This window comes from Theropithecus gelada, chromosome 10, assembly GCF_003255815.1.
Source record: "Theropithecus gelada isolate Dixy chromosome 10, Tgel_1.0, whole genome shotgun sequence".
Classification (NCBI taxonomy): domain Eukaryota; kingdom Metazoa; phylum Chordata; class Mammalia; order Primates; family Cercopithecidae; genus Theropithecus; species Theropithecus gelada.
The window spans coordinates 61,578,466-61,599,562 of NC_037678.1; the positions used below are offsets into that span (position 1 = coordinate 61,578,466).

Genomic DNA, 21,097 nt, shown 5'->3' on the forward strand with positions numbered 1-21,097 from the left:
AGATGGTCCCATTAGGAAACTACTGGCTACACTGTATGTTTTCAAACCTCAAATTGGGGTATCAGTCACGGAGAGACCTCAGAACAATTCTCAAAAACAAGAGGGGGAAAAAAAAAACATAGTTGGCGAGTGACGTTTAATGACAGATTCTGCCATCTGGGGTCCCTGCCACAGCAAGACTGTATTAATTCAGTCTTTCAGCCAGCATTTTTCCCCTATGTGGTAGGGTTGCTAAATAGAATAAAAACTGAAGTCAACTGTTCTTTTTTCCCAATGGTTTAACAAATTCAGAGTATTATTTTTGCATAAATGCAATATAAACATAAAAGAAAAACAACACTTGGAGAATTCAAGTTTTGTATTCCTTTACTGACTAGTTTGCACTGATTAGGTACATGGAAGTGGAGTGGTTGACTACCATAATCACTACTTAACATTTCACTCTCAATTCCTTGAATTAGTGCTTATTAATTTGAACTTCGGCCAAGAATAGACTAGTTGTCATAAAAACTACGATCTTCTAAATATAGGGCCTGATCATCTCTCTATGGCTCAACTCACTCACTAATAGTCTTCATATGATTTCATTAAAGACCTTTCTTCTCCCTCCTTGCAGAATCAGAGGATCAACAAAGTCCCAGGGGAGGTAGGATAATATAGTAGCTGGTGTGCTGGCGCTGAAGTCAGACTGCATGGGATCAAATGCTGCCTTTACCACTTTAGTAGCTATGTGACCTCAGGCAAGTGATTCAATACTTCTATACTCTATTTCTGCATCTGCAAAATGGAGATGATAATAGGGATATAACAACCTTTTCAGGTTGTAAGGATTAAATGAAATGATACATATATAAAAAATGTAGACGAATGCCTGGCACATGGTAAGCACCTATTACATTTAATTGTGATTATTAACATCATTCTACTATTATGATAGATTATCCTCTTAAGACTCCCTGCCCCTTCACTATCACTCTCTTTACTGCTGGTACTTCAAACTATCCACTTTACATTTGTGAACCCATTTTGCCCATGACAGTGGCTAACCTCAAATGTAGCATAAGAGCTAAGAACTCACACAACCCCTTCTTCTCTTAGGGGAAGGCATCATTAAGACCTCTGTGAATTTCTGACATCTTTTCTTGAATTACCTGCTAACAATTTTTTAGTATAAGAACTCAAAAGTGTCAAAAGGAGAAAGCATATGATTCTATTTTCAATCTACCACAAGCATCAACAAGAACATTTAGGAAAGCATTTAAATGGAACTGAGTTTTTTGAGGAAGGTTATAGGCCAAGAGGATAAAGAAGGGAGCATGTGTGCTCCAGACAGAGGAACAGCAGGTGCTCCATAAATCTCGGAAGTATGAAAGAATTTGGTGTGGAAAAGAAACAAAGGAGGTTAGTGTGACTGGTACAAGCAAGCTAGAGAAGAGGCACAAGATGAAGAGAGGCACGAGATGCAGGGGCCAGATCGGGAGGAGCTGCGGTAAAGAGTTTGGGTGTCAATTTTATGTCAAAGGGGCACCCATTAAAGAACTTTAGATAGGAATGGTTACCCAAAGTGAATGACGAGCAAAAAATTCTTAGGGAAATTTCTTCGAGGTTATAAGCCAAAATGTGGTTTCTTGTTAACATTGCCTCTGTATACATGAAGATGACATACTTTTTGGAAGAACATCTGTTGGCAGCATAGCCGTGGGTAGACAGACACCCAGGAAGGCTGAGAGCAGAATCACTGCTGGTTGTGGTTAACTTAAGACACTGTGGGGATTCATAGAGATCTTAAAACTACCAGTGCCACAGCCATCACTTATTGAATTTTTTTCCCTAATGTCATTACTACAACAAACAAGCCAATAAATACCTAAAACTCATTTGTCTTAAGAAGTTGCTTACTGGAAAACTCTCACTTCCAAACTCACCCCAAAGGGCCTAAGTCTCTTTACTAACCTCTTCTTCCTCTAGTTTTCTTTTCTTCTCCTTCTTGATATCTTCTGTTTTAATTTTCTTAGGTTTATAATCAGCACTAGAAAGGGGAACATGAATACACAGTTAGCATAATTATGATTCAGGAGTCCTCACTCATAGGAGACCTACAAACTCTTGGAAACCTCCATGGCAGGAGTAATTGCTGTTATTCTTGGCTGGGCATTCTATGGTCAAGAGTAACAGAAGTGGAGAAAATAATGAAGGTCAGACCAAAGAAATAGTTACAGCCCTATATAGAACAAAACTAACCACTTATACTGGCCTGGAAGCAAAATAGGGTGGGGGGATATATGCAGAAATAAATACCATTATCAGATGAAAGTTTGGGAAATAAAATAAAAAATAAAAGATGAAAGTTTGGGAACCAAACGCACAGCACACTAGCTACCACATAGCAGTAACTCACTGGAATGTGGAGGAAAGAAATTCTATATTGAATGAATACAAAGCAGTTCACTAAGTATTTCCCTTCTCCCTTTCCATCCATTTTCTACTATAATAATAGCGTAATAAGCTATGTAAGAGTGAAAATGAATATAATTTAATCTCACTGAATCTGGGGAAAGAGGTACATGTTTTATGAGCAGTTTTATTATTTTTACACACTGAAACTTCACTTAGAATGTACTGACAGGGATAGGTCTAAGAGAAACTGCTTTAAGTTATCTATGGTAGGCAATGAGAAATTTTAAGTGACTTAATTTATTCTTCATGAATTCTGTATTATTTGAAATTTCTACAATAAATATCTATTGCCTTTACAATAAGAAAAATTTATATAATCTTCATGTAAGCCTTGGGAATACTACTTACTTGTTTAGCAAACCCTACTTCTCATAATTCAGAGAAATCAGTCCATTAATCACAAATCCCAAATGAGTAAAAGCCAATTAATGCAGCTTCTATATGTATTATAAAGAAACACATCACATGTATTCTTTAAACTCCTCCTTTTTGTTTTCCAAAGTCAAAGTTTTAAGAAAATACTCACTCATCCTCATCTCGAGGTCTCTTTAATGGCTTTATATCCTCTTTAGGAGGAACAAAATAGCCATCATCTTCAGGTTCATCTTTAATTTGTGGTGGACTAAAGAGAAAAAAAATTGCTGGTCACAGAGTGCTAGAACATCTGTACTGTATTAATACAAAGAATGAATATGTCATCTCATTGAAAAGAAGCTAATATAAATAAGGATAACCACATACATATTATAAAGATTTTCTGTGAGCACTTTTTCTCACTTCAATCCTGTGAAGTAGAGAGTATTTGTCCTCATTGTACATGTGAATGGGCAATATCAGGATTTGGGATCAAGACTCCTTACTCTAAGTCAGAATTCTTTCTCACTATTTCTTAGCTGTCTTTGCCAGCATGGCATGAACCACTCCAGAAATAAACCTAAGGTGTTTTCTTGCCTTACACGAGAAACCTACCATATATTTGACCCCACAAGCTGAACTGATTGTTCCAGTACTCCAAAAGCTAAAGTACAGCTTTTACAAGGAAAGGAATAAACAAATAAAGAAATAAACTAAGTTGATTTCCCCAACTTAGTATCTTAAAGTTCTAAAAATCTGGCAATAATGTACATGTATATTCAGTTACGTGGAAAGATAACCAAGCTGACAACATTACAACAAAAGAAGGGCACGTGTTAAACCAGAATAAACAGAAGGTATCCTATGCCAAATCTATTCATTGTTCAATGTCCTAACTTAGGTTTACTTTATATACAGAAGAGTGTCTCACTACTATTTGTTAAGATCTTACCTTTAAAATATAAATATAAAAAGACAATCCTTTGAGACAACCATCTTGAACCAAAACAGAGAAGGAACAAGTAAAAAATACCATAGAGCCCAACAATCACTGCCCCCCAAGGGATCCTCCGTGGCCTGGCACATCTCTTCAGAACCTCATTGCCTTAACTCAGCACAAGGAATGGCGTCCTTATATGTAGCTGCCCCCTGTGGAGGGATCCAAGGATTAAGAATCCAGACTCCACTACAAAGTATATTCACAGGGTTTCAAGAGTACCTCCAACCAAAAAAAAGCATACTGGGTTCCCCTGCTTGTGATAGAATTTGAATGTTTAAAGAACTTATTTTAGCACACTAACCAAATGCCAGCTTCTACAGCTGTTCCCCCTCCTGCCTGAATACTGACATAGACCCTAGGGTCCAGAAGGAAAGAAAGCCTGTCATTTACCCAACTAGTTAAGTAAATGCTACATCCTAAGTTTGTCACACTGAAGACAAAAACATGTGGGAAGGGTTACTAGGTCTGAAGGAAGAAGTCCTAAAACAATTTACCAGAAAACTGTATTCCAGTGAAGCATCTGGATTCTTTACAAAGACATACACAGAAGCCAGCAAGGAGTCCAACAAAGTGAACACAGAGACCACTGCCTCAAAGAAGGCTGTGTTCCTAGTCTTCTAACCCAAAAAGTCTGAAAATGAGCTCACAACTACACACCAAGTCCAAAAAGTTTATTCATATCAGTTTAATAAAAATCCAGGGCGGTCTCTTGGCAGAGATTAGCCCAGCAGTGCCTCAGTCACTTTATCTCAGAAATCAAAATTCCTAGGGCAGCTTGCAGCTCTAATGCTTCTTGAATTTTATTATTCTGCATTCCTAGAACAATTATGAAACATGCCTGAAGAGGGCACCTGCTTCTCCTTGTCTAAAGGACCCAGAGAACCAGGCACAATTGTCAAAAACTTTAACAAATGAAACTGGAAGTTCAAAGATTCAAGGAAGCAAAACTCTCAAAGTGTTTTGTCCTAGTCAATAATGCAAATATTTCCAACCATTTCTAATAAATCCATTCTGTCATTCAGTGAAGTGAGAATATGTAACAATAAACATCCAGTTGTTTGGAAACTAGAGGGGACCCTTTGGGCTTATTTTAGGAAATTGAGGATGAGGAAAAAAATATTATAAAGGTAAAAGCAGTATAGGAAGTAACCTCTAGATTGTGTGCATTTTCCTCTCCTTCTAGAAAAGAGATAACATAATTCTTCCCAAATCTACACTCATCCCTAACATGTAGGTCAAATGATCTTTTATATATAAGTCTCCCAATATTATTAAGGATGAATTCAGACTAAGCAATTTTTCAGAAAACTCCATAATCACTACTGAATATGAAGTTCCTTTTTAGAGAAATGAAAATGTTCTGGAATTAGTGAAGAGGCTGTAATACCTTGTGAATATACTAAAAGAAAAACAGTACACTGTATACCATTAAAAGACAAATTTTGTGATATGTAAATCTCAATTTTTAAAAATCTCTCCTGTCAACCTTCTCTACTCGAAATAACCTTCTGGAAAACGTGCTGGTCAGTCTCACTATATGGCACTGTAGAAAGGCTCAGGTTGGCTTAGACGAAGTCTTCTCACTGCTGACTTTCTGGGAACCATCAAGATGGCCAGGTCAGTGTGTTTTGGGTAAACTCAGACAACACTACAACACAGGCAGCTGGCCTGCTGCCCACCCGGAAAAAGGGAAGCCCACGCAGCAGCAAAGTCTTACCTAGAGAAGCCATTTTCCTTCTCCTTCTTTATTTTTGCATCCCCAGAGGCTCGAACCTGAAAAGTCAAACAACAGTAACTAGTACCTTGAAAGGACTAAATCTGAAGAAACCTCTTTTTGAGAATATGTAGCATCAAGTCTTGGGACGTCATGATCACAGGCTGGCTCTTATGTTAGCAAAACTGAATAGATGAACTAAAGGTCCTGACATTTGTCCAAAACTCGTTTTTAACAATTCTTCTGGGTGAAACTGTCCAACTCACTGAGAAAGGTTTCCCTTCAAAATGGCAGCTTTTTACCTTTAAGTGATGGCAGGTCTCTTTTCCCCAATAAGTACGTTCCACTACTCAAGAAGTTGCCATTGGCAGTGCAGAGAGGAAACAAAAGCAAAAACCAACCAAACAAAACATATGGGCCAGATGTGATGGCTCATGCCTGTAATCCAAACACTTTGGGAGGATGAGGTGGGAGGACTGCTTGAGGCCAGGAGTTCGAGACTAGCCTTGCCAACATAGTGAGACCCCTGTCTTTATTTAAAAAACAAACAAACAAACAAAAAACTATATGCCCTGCCTTCTCTGACTCCGGCAAAGTATACTTATGACCCCCTCCCCTTCAACTTCCTGCTTTGTAGATTCGTCAGAAACTTTATCTTTCAAAAAAATCTTCACATATATACACACGAAGGGATACACACACACACACACACGCGCATAGATATACACAGAGTATCTCTAGAAGGATACAAAACATAATCAGTATAGCGGTTGCCTCTGAGAAGGATGGGAGACAATGAGTCAGTGGTGAAGAGATGTCTTCTTCACCATATTCCTTATTTCATAGTATCTGAATTTACCAAGTACAAAAATTACTTTTTCAAAGCTAAAATAAAAACAATCTCTTTTTAAAACTATACAGAGTACTATTCATTCTCAACCAGGTGAGCCTAGTCATTTTTAGAAGGCTTGTACTGGTTATGCTGGAACCAAAAGCCACAAAGGGCACCAGCATCACTAAATTTTCACTCAGGAAGTTAATGAACAGAAGACCAACAAGGCATTAGGCCTTCTCCCAAAAACAATTAATTTTCCCTAATGCATTCTCAATGTATCCATTGGCAATTTAAAAAAAAAAAAAAAGGTAATGATATGGACAGATCTGCTACTGTGAGACATATGGTGATAAAAGGCTTAGTTTTTATAGTTTAAGACTAAAGTTTGCTCTGAATTCTCCTGACAAGAGACCTTTCACTCCAAGGCCAAGGGATCTTACTATGCAGTGAAGATAGCTGCTTTTAAAGGTAAACAAAAGTGCATCCACGTCCCTTCCTCCCCCACTAGAAAACTCTGTACCTTTTCCTCTTTTCGTTTTTCCTTGTCTCTGTCTTTGTGTTTGTCTTTATGCTTTTCTGAGCTTCCATCTTTGTGTTTGGTCTTCTCCTTCTCTTTGTGTTTCTTTTCAGAATCTTTATGTTCACTGTAAAAAGTTAAGTCACAAAGTGTTACCCAGAGTAGGGACCACAAGGATTCGTTTCACAAGATATCCTAAGATAACATGAACCATGGAAACTTACAGTACTTAAACAGTACTGACAGAAGGTTCAAGTAGAGGGTCTTGGTTACATCGGACTTTATCTTGTTTGATGTTTTTATTTTTGCAAAGAACCAGAAACCATCATTCTAGACACACCAGGACATTTTTTTTTAAAGTGACTAAGAATACACAGCCAGCCCTGTGTATTTCTGCAACGTTCTACCAGCACAAAAACAATGAAAGCTCCCACTTCAGCATTCATATCTGATGTGAGGAGGTTTCACCAAGAAAGTGTTTGGTGGCTTTGTGCCAGACTTGAAACATATCACACATGTAGCCAAGCCAGGGTTTATGGAGTGAACAGCCCAATACAGTGGATATTTCCTTCTAGTTTTAACTAGTCAAGTTAGTCACTTCTAGATGGGACTTATGTTAGTCCTTTCCTTACAATAAGAAAAGACCCATCTGAAAGCAAGGGCATAGGAACATTCTTTATTAAAGGTTAAAAAAGCAAAATATGACATTATAAGGCAAGAACCACGAAAATGTGCATAGCTTCTTACCCTGGGATCAAGCTCCTGGAAATTTTTCTTAGGGAAATAACATTACATATAAAGATGTTTATTTTGGTGCTTCCCTTAAACAAACAAAAAAAAACAAAACGAACAAACAAACCCCAAAATTGGATACAACCTAACAAGAGGGGAAACTGTAATATATCAAATTATTTAACTGTTAAGCTATAATTTGAGTACCACAAATACATTTCGAAAGTGTTTATGACAGAAAAAGGAATATAATAAAATAACTGCAACTACGTAAAAACATGCATGTGGTCAAAGACTAAAGAAGCAATAAGCGAAAACCACAAGTTGTAGTTTAAGGTGACAGAACACTATCATTTTTCAGTACACTGGGACAGGCAGTTAAGGAGCCTTGCTTACTGCACTAACCAATGCACAGGAAAAAAAGACTTCATCAGCAATGAGCTCATTAGGCTATGTCCATCCCATGAAGTTTATTCTGAAGGGATACTTGACTACAGCAGAAGATCACAAAGGGAGAAACAAATGATGGCATGCAGTTAGGCAGAGCAACAAAATCTAGATCGGGAGAACATCTGCTATTACACACTGCACACAGAAGTAGCTACAACTTGAGAAAGGTATTTGAGTGATGAATAAGCAGAAACTTTAAGAAATCTAGCCAGGGAGAAACAGGATACACTATAGGTTAGGAAAGACTCAAGAACTGAAATAGATGGAAAAACACAACGCCCGCTTTCCCTTGCTTACATATTTCTCCTCCTATATTGCGCTCATTAGACTGTTATTTACATGTGACACACATTTAAATAACAAGTCTCTATAGGAGGAAAATTCTTTTTAACTCATGAGAACAGAGCATGTGCATGGTTACAAAATTTCTTCACCATGCTTTTTGTTCTTGGAATTAATATGATGTTCCTCTAACTCAATGTGTTCGCATAATCTGTGTTTTTTACCAAAATGCAATGTTTTATTTAAAAATGTATCCCTTTGTTTAAAAAAAAAAAAAGTCTTCCAATTGCATTAGCACTCTTACTATCTGTTCTCATTAACTTCTCCAAGCTTTAGAATGAATGGTCAAAGAGCAAGGTTGCTGAGATTATAATTGATTCTTCAGGAGTTACTGTATATATAATCACAGGCACTTGGTTTTTATACTACCAGCAAAATGTTTGAGCTTACCATTCCATTATAAAAGCATGGTAGTTTTGTTTTATTAAGCATCACTGTAAGAGGGTATGTAAGTCATCTATACAAAGTTTTGCCTAAAAGCAAAAAATCTGGGAACAACTGCATCTACAATATTGATGGACGAATATACTGCCTCCCCTTGCCCTGCCAACTATAGCGGGGGAGGGGACAGCAAAACAAAATTCTACTTTCTAAGCAAGCATTGTACTTGGTATTTTCACATACATTATTTCATTCAATTCTCACAACACTCCTGTGAGGCCAGTTTTATTATCTATCCCCTTGTGCTCATACAAACAGGAGACAGTGGTTAAAAGACTTACTCAAAGTTGCAATGTTAAAAGCAAAGTTGGAATTTAAATTTAATATTTCCACCTCCAAGTGCAGAGCAGCCTCCACTACATATCAATACCTTTATATTTCCACTAAATTGATACCTGCTGCTTAAGGTAGACTGGTGTTAAGAAACAGCCATGGTGAGTCTGAGACTTGCTCTACGGTCCTAGCTTTATTTTACCATCAAGCAGAAACTTTCTAGAATAAAGATGTTTGGATACTTGAAAGGATAAACACCTTTGGGGTTGCTTGTTTTGTTTTTTTGTTTGTTTTTTTTTTATCTTCCCATGAAACTATAAATGGCTAATTCAGGAATCTGAATTCAAGAACACTCCATCTTCCTTTAAGTTCCACCTTCCCCTGACCCATTCTCTTTCCCAATGAAAGCATTTCTTAGAATGTTAGCCAATTTCACTAGAAAACTGGCTTTCTGAGCCTTTTGGTAATCACAGCATAGGTACCTACAAGTGTACATGTGGCCCTGCAGTTTTCAGCTTTGGTGTACACTATCACATCAAACAGAGATCAGGGAAAAGGAATCAACAAATGACAAGGCAAATGAGACATCTGCCAGGAAGCCAAAAGTCAATGATATTTCCTCTGTCTGCTAACCAGAGAGAAATGTATATAGGAAATTCAAAGTTCCTGCTAGAGTAGTAAACCCCTTTGCAGGTCACAATTAATCACAAAAACCAGAATGGGATGAAGCTATCATCCTGACTTTCCAAAGGAAGCCAAGTCTCCTCTACTCCTAACTGTTTAGGTATAAGAGCAGATTTGGATGTTTACACTAGCTGAACTCAGATGATTCAGGGTTAAGGGCAGTTTCTGTTACAGGGCATCATGTAGAAGACTGCTAGAAATTTGGGTTTATAGAGCTCCACCAGGCTTCTGAATACAATGTGATCATCCCTACTTGTTAGGTGCTGTTGCTGTCCCTGCCTCCACAAAGAGAGAGCAGAGTGTCTGGGAGCCCAACCTGGCTTCCATAACCCCAAATCCGCAGGAGTGCTGGCAAACAGCAAACCCCACTGCAAGTCTTTCCTAGGAATGCACCTGAAGGAAGTAGCAAAGGTACTGGGGAACAAGTCCTATGATACAGAAGCATGTCCAGGGCTGTGCCAGGAAAGTCAGAAACAAGATTTGGCCAGCAAATAAAATGGAGTCAATGTGGGGTCAGTTAGGCTGACGCATCCTTCTGAGATTTTCTAATATGTATGTCTTTTTCCAAAAGACTTAGGACATGTTTAACTTTCAAGGTAGCTAAAGAACTGCACTTTTCTCATTAACAGTGAAATGATGGAAATTCTGACCAGTGCAGAAGGTTCATTTGCTGGCTGCCTGTTTTAAGAGATAAAATACTATGTTATCTTCATACTGAACCTGCTACTTTTCCATACACAACAGACACAATATGTCAAAATAACAAAAGGGCTTTAAAAGTACAATTGAAGGCTATAATATTAGCCAGTTTAGAGGTTGAAAAACAGCCAATTAATTACTGAAGAAACTTCAGTAGGGCTAAATTAGAAAAATGCTGGATACGGCCGGGCGCGGTGGCTCAAGCCTGTAATCCCAGCACTTTGGGAGGCCGAGACGGGCGGATCACGAGGTCAGGAGATCGAGACCATCCTGGCTAACACGGTGAAACCCCGTCTCTACTAAAAATTACAAAAAACTAGCCGGGCGAGGTGGCGGGTGCCTGTAGTCCCAGCTACTCGGGAGGCTGAGGCAGGAGAATGGTGTGAACCCGGGAGGCGGAGCTTGCAGTGAGCCGAGATCCGGCCACTGCACTCCAGCCTGGGTGACAGAGCAAGACTCCGTCTCAAAAAAAAAAAAAAAGAAAAATGCTGGATACCTGAAAGGGTTGCCTTTTTGGTCTCTTTCCCCCCCACCCCCCATTTTCTCTTTTAAGAGTAGAAGAAAGGCTTAATATCAACCATAGGAAGGAACCCGAAGGTCAGACAAACATATTTTAAGAGTAAGTTTAGTCTGGGATATGCTGAAGGACAAAAATACAGACAGTAGCAGTCCTAGATACTTCTGTAATGGTCACACTTATGGATGAAATATGAATTTACCCCATGGGCATGAGGAACTCTGAAAGAGAAAACAACCAATTATTGGCTAAGCATAGATCTTGACTTCTTGGTTCATAGTTTTGCATCTGTATGGGGTAAGATTCCAACACGCTAGCAGGGACTAGAAAAGCAAAAGTCAATGCTAAAGAGAACAAATGGAAAGATCCAAACCCACCTTTCCAGAGTGTTCATGCCATGTGTTAGCTTCAATTGGCTGAATTCCACTAAAGAAAAAAATAACCGGGCTGGGTGTGGTGGCTCATGCCTGTAATCCTAACACTTTAGGAGGCTGAGGTAGGCATATCACCTGAGGTCAGGAATTTGAGACCACCCTGAGCAACATGGTGAAATTCCATTTCTACTAAAAATACAAAAATTAGCTGGGCATGGTGGCGCATGCCTGTAATTCCAGCTACTCGGGAGGCTGAGGCAGGAGAATCGCTTGAACCAGGGAGTTGGAGACTGCAGTGAGCCAAGATCACACGACTGCACTCCAGCCTGGCGACAGAGTGAGACTCTGTCTCAAAAAAAATTTTTTTTTAAATTAAAAAGAAAGAAAGAAAAAATAACCTACACTGTTTTTAAAGTGATGACAGCAAAACCTTTGGTCTATGATTCTTGCTGGAGCTAAGAAAAGGGTGACCAGGGTCTCTCTAAGGCACTTATATAGAAGAGTGGGAGAAAGGGTGGAAGTAGGGAGCCAGTAGGGAAAAATGTTTCCCTTCTGGCAAAGCATTGTTTCTCTAGGAAAAAAGACCACCACTACCACAACAAAATATTGATATTCTGGAAAGCTAGAATGTTGGCTATGGGAAACTATTTAAAATCTGTCCTCCATCCCCCATAAAAGTATTTAACAGATACTTGAGTAGCACCCAGTGCCAGGCACATTTAATATCCGTAACAAAACTCAGGTAAGTACTGGTACAATTCACAGATGTGGTAACTGAAGCACAGAGAAGTTAAGTAACTCACCCAAGGAACTAGCTCTAATGAGAAAAATAGGATTTAAACTCAGGCAGTCCGGCTCCAGAGTCATGCACTTGACTACTGTCACTTTCCAAACAAAGCAAAAAAAAAAAAAAGCACTGTTAAAGGTAGAAGGAGCCTCCATATATTCTGAGAAAAGGACTTAGCCACTCACAGCCCAGCTACCTGTCTACTTCTCAAGGCAGCAGACCTCTGCAGGTCACATGAAGTTGGATCATGGGGATTCCTGTGAGACAGCACAGAGAGCTTCAAAGTCTTGGTTTAGGAGGGAAACTCATGACCCTTTCAAGGATAGTAAGACAGTTAAAGCTTAAATGATGTTTGTAAAATTAAATATTTAAGTAACTTCAAAAGTTCCCTCTGGGAAAAGAGCGCAGTTTCTGAAATTAGCCAGTTTCCAAAAGGCACTAAGAAACAAGGGTTCCTTAATGTCCATCATCATTATACACTACAATGCCGATTCTACATCACTAAACAAAATCACAAGGACTCTGGTGTTTTATATTATAGAAGTATCAAAACTTCAAGATAAATTTAATTTCCTAGAAATTATTTAATCCTTTGTTTTCAGGCCAGAGACGATAAAAGAATGTGTGCAAAGATGGCAAAACCGATATCCATTCTAACTCCCATTCCTCCCTTAAGTTCTTTGTCTCTATTAATAGTGTAAACAGCCTCCCAGTTATCCAAGACAGGAACCCTTTTTCTCAGACCCTTCATGTCATTTGTGGCTAAGTCCTATTTGCTCAACTATTTCCAATGGCTTCTTGCTCAACTCAGAATCGAGTCCCAACATTTCCCCCGCACCTTTTTAGTTAGCGTAAGTAAAAGTCCCAACTTTTTGAAATGGCATTTAATGGTTTTGCCTCAAGTCACTTTTTTGGGTCTTATTTTCTACTATTCCACCCTGTGTAACCCACCTAACTAGATTCCTCCCAGAACAAAGCATATACTACAGTGCCTGTACGTTCTGCTTATGTTTTTCTTTCTAACCATTACTTTCCCTTAGCAAAATTTTAACCATCTTTGAATGGCTAGCTCAAATGCTGTCTCCACCATGAAATCTTAAAAACAATGATGATGGCTCACTATAATAGGGATAAATATAATACTGAAAATATCAGGGCTCCAAATTGAATGCTATCAATAACTATAGAATTAGATTCAACTACCAGACTCAACAGCTCCAATTTATCTGCATGATATTATACTAGGCTTTGTGGTAATTATCATCATCACCATCATTATCTCAATTATTTAGTATGTTACAGTTCCCAAAGAGCTATCATGTGCATAAACACACTTGAAAGCTTGACAAAGCAGGTACTGTTATCAACTCCTGATCAAAATGGAAAACGAGACCCAGAGAAGTTAAGCAGCTTGGATCACAACACATAGCTTATAAACGACAGAACCTGGCCTCTTAACTTTTATCTTAGTATGCTATTCAATATATCATACTGACTCCCATGTGAATGGTAGTGGTACTGAGTTTCCTCATTTCTAAACTGTTCAATCTTCTCTGCCTACCTATGTAAGCTATCCATTTCCCCTAGACAGGCTGATATAGTGATGTGTAGACAAAGGGAGGGCTCTGGCAAACCACTCACACGGAAAGCAGCACACGTCTCTTTTAAATTTTATTAACTTCAGAAAAATCTCCCCTAATCTGAGAACTGGATGCTTAAATCAAGTGCATATTCCCAAAATTCTACACTTTCTCAATTACAGTTCAGGTAGGATTTGGAACTGAAAGGAAAGCAGAAGCCAAAAGCATCCTTATTCTCAGATGTTTCTCACACTGACAGTACAGAATAGCACTGCCAATATGGCTGGAAAAGTACTTCCCTTGCTATTTCACAGCAGTTTTCTGTCTTCCCTTGCTTTCCACAAATTTGTCACTCCAGTGTGAATGCCAGGTTTAAAATTGGCAAGAGATGCACAGAGTCAAAAACTAAGAGGAGGAATTTCATTTCACACGATTCTCTTATTTTCTAAAATCCGGCCCCCTCTCCCAAATTGCTTTTAATAATATTCTGTTTATATAAGAGATCTAGTATTAAAGATAAACAATGGATAAGAATGCAACCCTTTAAGAAAGGTAGCTTGTGAGATCCTACAAGCCAAGTAATTCCTTGGCATCTAGAAGAGTATTCCTTTTGAGATTATTTATGTATTTTTTAAAAGAGGGACGGCCATGATGGCTCATGCCTGTAACCCCAACACTATGGGATGCCAATGTGGGAGACCAGAAGTTCCAGACCAGCCTGGATAACATAGCAAGACTGCCATCTCTACTAAAAACAAAAAAGTTAATTACCCAAGCATGGTGGTGCATGCCTATTGTCCCAGCTATTCAAGAGGCTGAGGCAGGAGGACCCCTTGGGCCTAGGAAGGCTGCAGTGAGCTATAATCATACCACCGCACCCCGGCCTAGGAGTCAATGAGACCCTGACTCCAAAAACAAAAGAAAAAGGACCTGAAGAGCAGAAAGAAGCAGTGTCAAGAGATAAGTGATGATTGATGAAATTATTTTTTAACTTTGGTGTGAGCTGTTCTTGTGATGTTACAGTCCAGACAAGAGAAAGACAGAGATGAAGTTTTCATAGGTTCAGAATTTGATGAGATTAATACTTTCAGTGCCAAAGATTTTAGGGATTTGGGGACAAAGAGAGATAATGGCAGTGCCTGAGATGATCTGACATTTTTAAACCTGAGCTGCCTACCATACGCATACAAGTAAGGGGTGCTTATATTTAAACAGACAGTTTGGCTACAAAACTAAACTAACTCTTTTTACAGAGGGAGGTATTTTTCACTGGAAGGAATAATGTAGTGGGGACTCAGGATCCTTGGTCTCACATCCTCTTCTTTCTGCTACCACGTCACTATGGTTGAGCATGTGACCTCAGACTCCTGTCCACACAAAGAGGAGACAAGATGAAATGATTCTTAATACCTGCTCCCCTATTTTGCACCCTGCATGAGGACAATAAAGAGGAAACCAAATGGCATCCCCTGGGATGTGGATCCATAGCCCCATTCTGTTTCTGCAGAAAGGCTACTCTCCCACTCCAAGTCTTCAGTATTGCTACTGCACAGGAGAGTAAGATGCCTCCTGGGCTTGGGTCCTAAGTGTAGCCTGATGACAAATGATTGGTGCTAATATCTAGCAGAGAAGGGAGGGACACAGAAACATATTAGAAACACTTGTTTTCTCATAACAAATGGCCACAAAATTAGCTACAATTGATAAGCAAGGATTGGAATAAATGAGAGCATTTTGGAACAGAACATGCTACATCCTAATTATTCTGGGGTTCAGACGTGATTAAATAATCCCGAAGATTTCTTTAATCTGCTACAGAAGAAATCGAAGAAACCCTAAACTATTAAAAATATCAGAGATACTTTAAAAGGATCACAGTGTATATAAAATTTTACTGGAGGCTGGGTGCACTGGCTCAAGCCTGTCATCCCAGCACTTTGGGAGGCCAAGGCAGGAGGATCATAAGTTCAGGAGTTCGAGACCAGCCTGACCAATATGGTGAAACCCCATCTCTAGTAAAAACACAAAAATTAGCTCGGTGTGGTGGTAGGCACCTGTAATCCCAGCTACTCGTGAGGCTGAGGCAGGAGAATTGCTTGAACCCAGGAAGTGGAGATTGCAGTGAGCCAAGATCACACCACTGCACTCCAGCCTGGGCAACACAGCGAGACTCTGTCTCAAAAAAAATTAAAAAACAAAATAAAATAATTTTACTGAAATATAACCAATATCCTTGCTTTGCTGCAAAGAGGTACTGTGCCAGTAGACATCAAAACAGGGAAGTACTTAAAAGTCTGCTTACAACAGATCATCTGATTAAACTTTAAAATTTACTCATGTGAATAAAGAGACCAAGGGCTAGATTTAGTCATGTCATATGTAAACAGAAACTCGGGCCAGGTTTTTCCAATAGCTCTTGGCAAAAAGGCTAGCATTTTTATAGGAATGAAGAAAATATTAAAAGGCACAAAAGTGGCCGGACGCGGTGGCTCACGCCTGTAATCCCAGCACTTTGCGAGGCTGAGGCAGGCAGATCATGAGGTCAGGAGATCCAGACCATCCTGGCTAAACGGTGAAATCCCATCTCTACTAAAAATATAAAAAATTAGGGAGGCGTGGTGGTGGGCACCTGTAGTCCCAGCTACTTGGGAGGCTGAGGCAGGAGAATGGTGTGAACTCAGGAGGTGGAGGTTGCATTGAGCCGAGATCATGTCACTGTACTCCAGCCTGGGCAACAGAGCGAGACTCTGTCTCAAAAAAAAAAAAAGGGGGGCACAAAAGTACATATAACAAATTATTGAATTTGCCTACAATATGATCTTGGAAAAGTATGCTTTTAAATAGATGTCAAAGTGTCATCTCTGCACATCTGTAGAGCAGTTCACAACTGAAGAGCTTCTGTATTTATTGACTCCCATGGTTCCCCTGTGAAGCATGTATCAAGATGAAGATGAAGAAACTGAGTTGAAGAAGGTTAGGTAACCTAGTCAAGATCACATGAGACCTAAATGGATGCACAAGGATGAGGATTTCTTCTACAAAAATCACATCCTTTTTTTTTTTTTTTTTTTTTTTTTTTAAAGATTTTTGTAAAACAGGACAAGGCCAAACTTACACGTCTCAAAGCCCTTTATGTCACTTTTACTGTATCTTTCCTCCCAAAACAAAGTAGAATGTGTTAGAGAAGATAACTTTTCAAAAGCTTATGTTTTAAACATTAACCTCTTTCTTCTTAAAGTCTTTTGGAATTTCTTCTTACAGTCTAGTAAAATAAAAATCAACATTCTTCATCTGATCTGTAAGCAGGTCTCTCACATCCTCAGATGATACTGTTCATGGTCAAAGGTTATCTAATTTTTTTTTTCACACTTCACATCAATTAGCACAGTATAAACATAGCAGGCAGCCACTGCTGGACATGATCTAGCAATTCTACTCCTAGGTGTATACCCCCGAGAATGAAAGCAGAACTCAAATACGTATTTGAGGCCAAAGGGTATTTGTAGCCAAAGGGACACCCAAGTGTCCATCAACAGGTAGATTTTTTAAAATGTGGTAACAGGCATACAATGGAATACTATTCAGTCATAAAAAAGAATGAATTTCTGATATGCTACAATATGGATAAACCTTGAAAACATATTAAGGGAATACAAAACAGATGAAAAAAAGATAAATATTGTATTATTCTGCTTATATAATATATAAATATATATATTATTCTGCTTATTGTATATTCTGCTTATATAAACCTTGAAAACATATTAAGGGAATACAAAACAGATGAAAAAAAGATAAATATTGTATTATTCTGCTTATATATATATTCTGCTTATATAAAAAGTAGAAGGGAAAGAGAAAAAAAGACAAAGTAGAAAGATAATGAGATGGGGGAACAGAATGAAAAGTTATTATTTAGTGAATTCAGAGATTGTCTGGGATGATGAAAAGTTCTGGAGATGAACAGTGGTGATACTTGTGTACTACTGTCAATATACTAAATGCTACTTTAAAATGGTAAATTTTGTTATGTTTACTTTACCACACACAATTGTGTGAAAAATGAGATAAGCCAAAGTGACTTCATAACTATCCTATAGAAGACTAAGAGTATGTGAGAAGAAAGAGAGAAGATGGAAACTAATGTACCCATAGGTCATCCACTCATTAATTCAATAAATATAGACTAATAAGTGCCACCTATCTGCCAGGTATCATACTAAGCCTGAAGGATGCAAAATGAATACAAAAGGCTGGGTGTGGTGGCTCACACCTGTAATCTTAGCACTTTGGGAGGCCAAGGTGGGCGGATCACTTGAGGTCAGGAGTTTTGAGACCAGCCTGGCTAACATGGTGAAACCCCGTCGCTACTAAAAATACAAAACAGTTAGCTTCGCTACGAAAAATACAAAAAAGTTAGCTGGATGTGGTAGCATGTACCTTAATCCCAGCTACTTGGGAGGCTGGGGTAGGAGAATCACTTGAACCTGGGAGCTGGAGATAGCAGTGAGCTGAGATGGCACTACTGCACTCCAGCCTGGGCAACAGAGAAAGACTCCATCTCAAAAACAAACAAACAAACAAACAAACAAAAACACCCCCCTCCAAAAATAAAAAAAAGATCCCAATTCTGCTTTCAGGGACTTTAGAGTGCAGGAGTCCATACAGAAAAGTAAAGAGACAATTAAATATCATAATTATTATTATGATAGGAATATATTCAAGGCACCAGAGAGCACACAAAAGTGGCATTTAATATGAGAAGATGGGTAGAAAGGATACCTGGAACAAGTCAAGTCTGAGCTGCAACTAAAAGAATGACAGCAAAAGGGCAACAGGGTTATTAAAGAACCAGCAACAGCATGTTTTAAGGCTTAGTGGCATCAGAAAACATGTTATGTTTAAGGAACTGAAAATAAGTTCACAAGACTGAATATGGAATGCGAAATAAGGATAAAGAGCAAAACAGGTAGCAGAGAAAGACAGCCAAAAACTGTTAAGGAATGACTGTGCATTAGAAAGAGGTGAAAAGGGTGGCCAGAAAGATGGAGAGGCATGGAGGCATTAAAGCCAAAGGAAGATGGTTTAAGGAGGGTGGGGTCCAAAGTATGATCTACTTTGGCACATTTCATGTGCACTTAAAAAAATGTATTCTAACAGCATGGTAATGGTACAAAAACACTAACACCATGGTAATGGTACAAAAACAGACACACAGATCAGATGGAACAGAACAGAGAACCCAGAAATAAAACCACACACTGATAGCAATCTAATCTTCAAGAAAGTCAACCAAAATAAGCAATGGGGAAAAGACTTCCTATTCAACAAATGATGCTGGGATAACTAGCTAGCCATATGCAGAAAACTGAAACTGCACCCCTTCCTTACACCACATACGAAAATAAATTCAAGATGGATTAAATACTTAAATATAAAACCTAAAACTATAAAAACCCTAGATGACAACCTAGGCAATACCATTCTGGACATAGGAATGAGCAAAGATTTCATAGCAAAGATGCCAAAAGCAATTGCAGCAAAAGCAAAAATTGACAAATGGGATCTAATTAAATCTATAAGGAACCTAAATGATTCAACAAGCAAAAAACAAGTAACCCTATTAAAAAAACAGGCAAAAGACATGAATAGACATTTCTCAAAAGATGACATACAAATGGCCAACAAATTTATGAAAAAATGCTCCATGTCACTAATCATCAGAGAAATGCAAATCAAAACCACAACGAGATATCTCACACCAGCCATAATGGCTATTAAATATCAAAAAACAGCAGATGCTGGCAGGCTGCAGGAAAAAGGGAACACTTATACACTGTTGATGAGAATGTAAATTAGTCCAGCCACTAGGGAAAGCAGTTTGGAGATTTCCCAAAGAACTTAAAAACACAACTACCTTCTGATCCAGCAATCCCATTACTTGGTATGTATCCAAAAGAAAACAAATCATTTTACTAAAAAGACACATGCACTCACATGTTCACTGCAGCACTATTCTCAATAGCAAAGACATGGAATCAACCTAGGTGCCCAGCAATGATGGATTGGATAAAGAAAATGTTGTACGTATATACCACGGGATGCTATATGGTCATAAAAAAAGAACTGAATCATGTCCTTTGTAGCAACATGAATGCAACTGGAGGCTGTTATCCTGAGCAAATTAAGGCAAGAACAGAATACGAAATACCACATAGTCTCACTTACAAGCAGGAGCTAAACATCAGGTGCTCATGGACATAAAGATGGCAATAATAGACACTGGGGACTACTAGAGCAGGGAGGGCGGTTAAGGGTTGAAAAACTAACTGTTGGGTTCTATGCTCAGTACCTGGGTGACAGAATCATTTGTACCCAAACCTCAGCATCACAGCAATATACCCAGGTAACAAAGTTGCCTGTATGTACCCACTGAATCTAAAATAAACCCTGAAAAAAATTAAAATCTGAAAAGTAGACAGAAAAGAAAAAGAAAAGAAAAGAAAAGAAAGAAAAGAGAATATTCTAATATTGTTGGATGGGAAAAACCTATAAATGTCGATTAGATCAAGTTGGTTGATATTGTTCAAGTCTTCTATATCCTTAATTGTTTTCTATTTGGACTAAAAATTATTGAGAAAGAGGTGGTAAAACCGTAATTATGAATGTTTGTTTCTCTTTGCAGCTCTATCAGATTTGCTTCATGTATTTTGAGGCTGTGATGTTAGTGGATAAACATTTATAACTGTCATGTTCTCCTAATGGGTCCCTTTTTTATCATTATGCAATGAACTTCTTTATCCTTGGCAATATTCTTTGCTGTATGGTAGATATTAACATGAGCTAGACAACTGTAAACTAGAAAAGATGCAGAGTAGATTCAACTACTGAGATTAAATTTACCAGAATAATGAAAATGGAAACTAGATGATCAAGAGATAAGAAATGAGTGAGGGACAGGGAAAAAAGGCCACAGGCATGACACATGATTCCCAAAGAAATGTCCCCAATCGAGAAAATTAAATCTGGTTATTTTAATAATTCGCAAAAAAGAACAGACTTGGAAAGCAATTCTCACTTTAACTTGTCTACAGACAATAACACAAGTTAATAAAGAAGTTCTAAGGAACTCTAGGATGAAGACACTTGTTCTAATGTGTAACAGATCTTTACATTCCCTAACCAAGCTCAGGCCACTATGGGAATGGGAATACCATACGGCTTTCTCACCAACAACTGTCTTCAAATCAGAATGGAAGTGCAAGTCCTCATTTTCAATAACTAGATTTAACCACTTGCCTCCTACACCAAAAAAAATGGGAGCAAAATGAACAAGAGAAA

At 38.4% G+C, this 21,097-nt stretch overlaps 1 protein-coding gene across 1 annotated transcript in view; it reads right to left on the reverse strand.

Moving 5' to 3' along the window:
* The window catches only part of TOP1 (DNA topoisomerase I), a 94,697-nt gene that overhangs the window by 40,224 nt on the left and 33,376 nt on the right, over positions 1 to 21,097 (reverse strand). Inside the window, exons 4-7 of the mRNA XM_025398620.1 lie at positions 6,881 to 7,004; positions 5,529 to 5,584; positions 2,984 to 3,079; positions 1,954 to 2,029 (exon numbers count right to left, since the gene is read on the reverse strand). Of these exons, the coding sequence (XP_025254405.1) occupies positions 1,954 to 2,029; positions 2,984 to 3,079; positions 5,529 to 5,584; positions 6,881 to 7,004 (352 nt within the window). The remainder of the gene's footprint in view (positions 1 to 1,953; positions 2,030 to 2,983; positions 3,080 to 5,528; positions 5,585 to 6,880; positions 7,005 to 21,097) is intronic.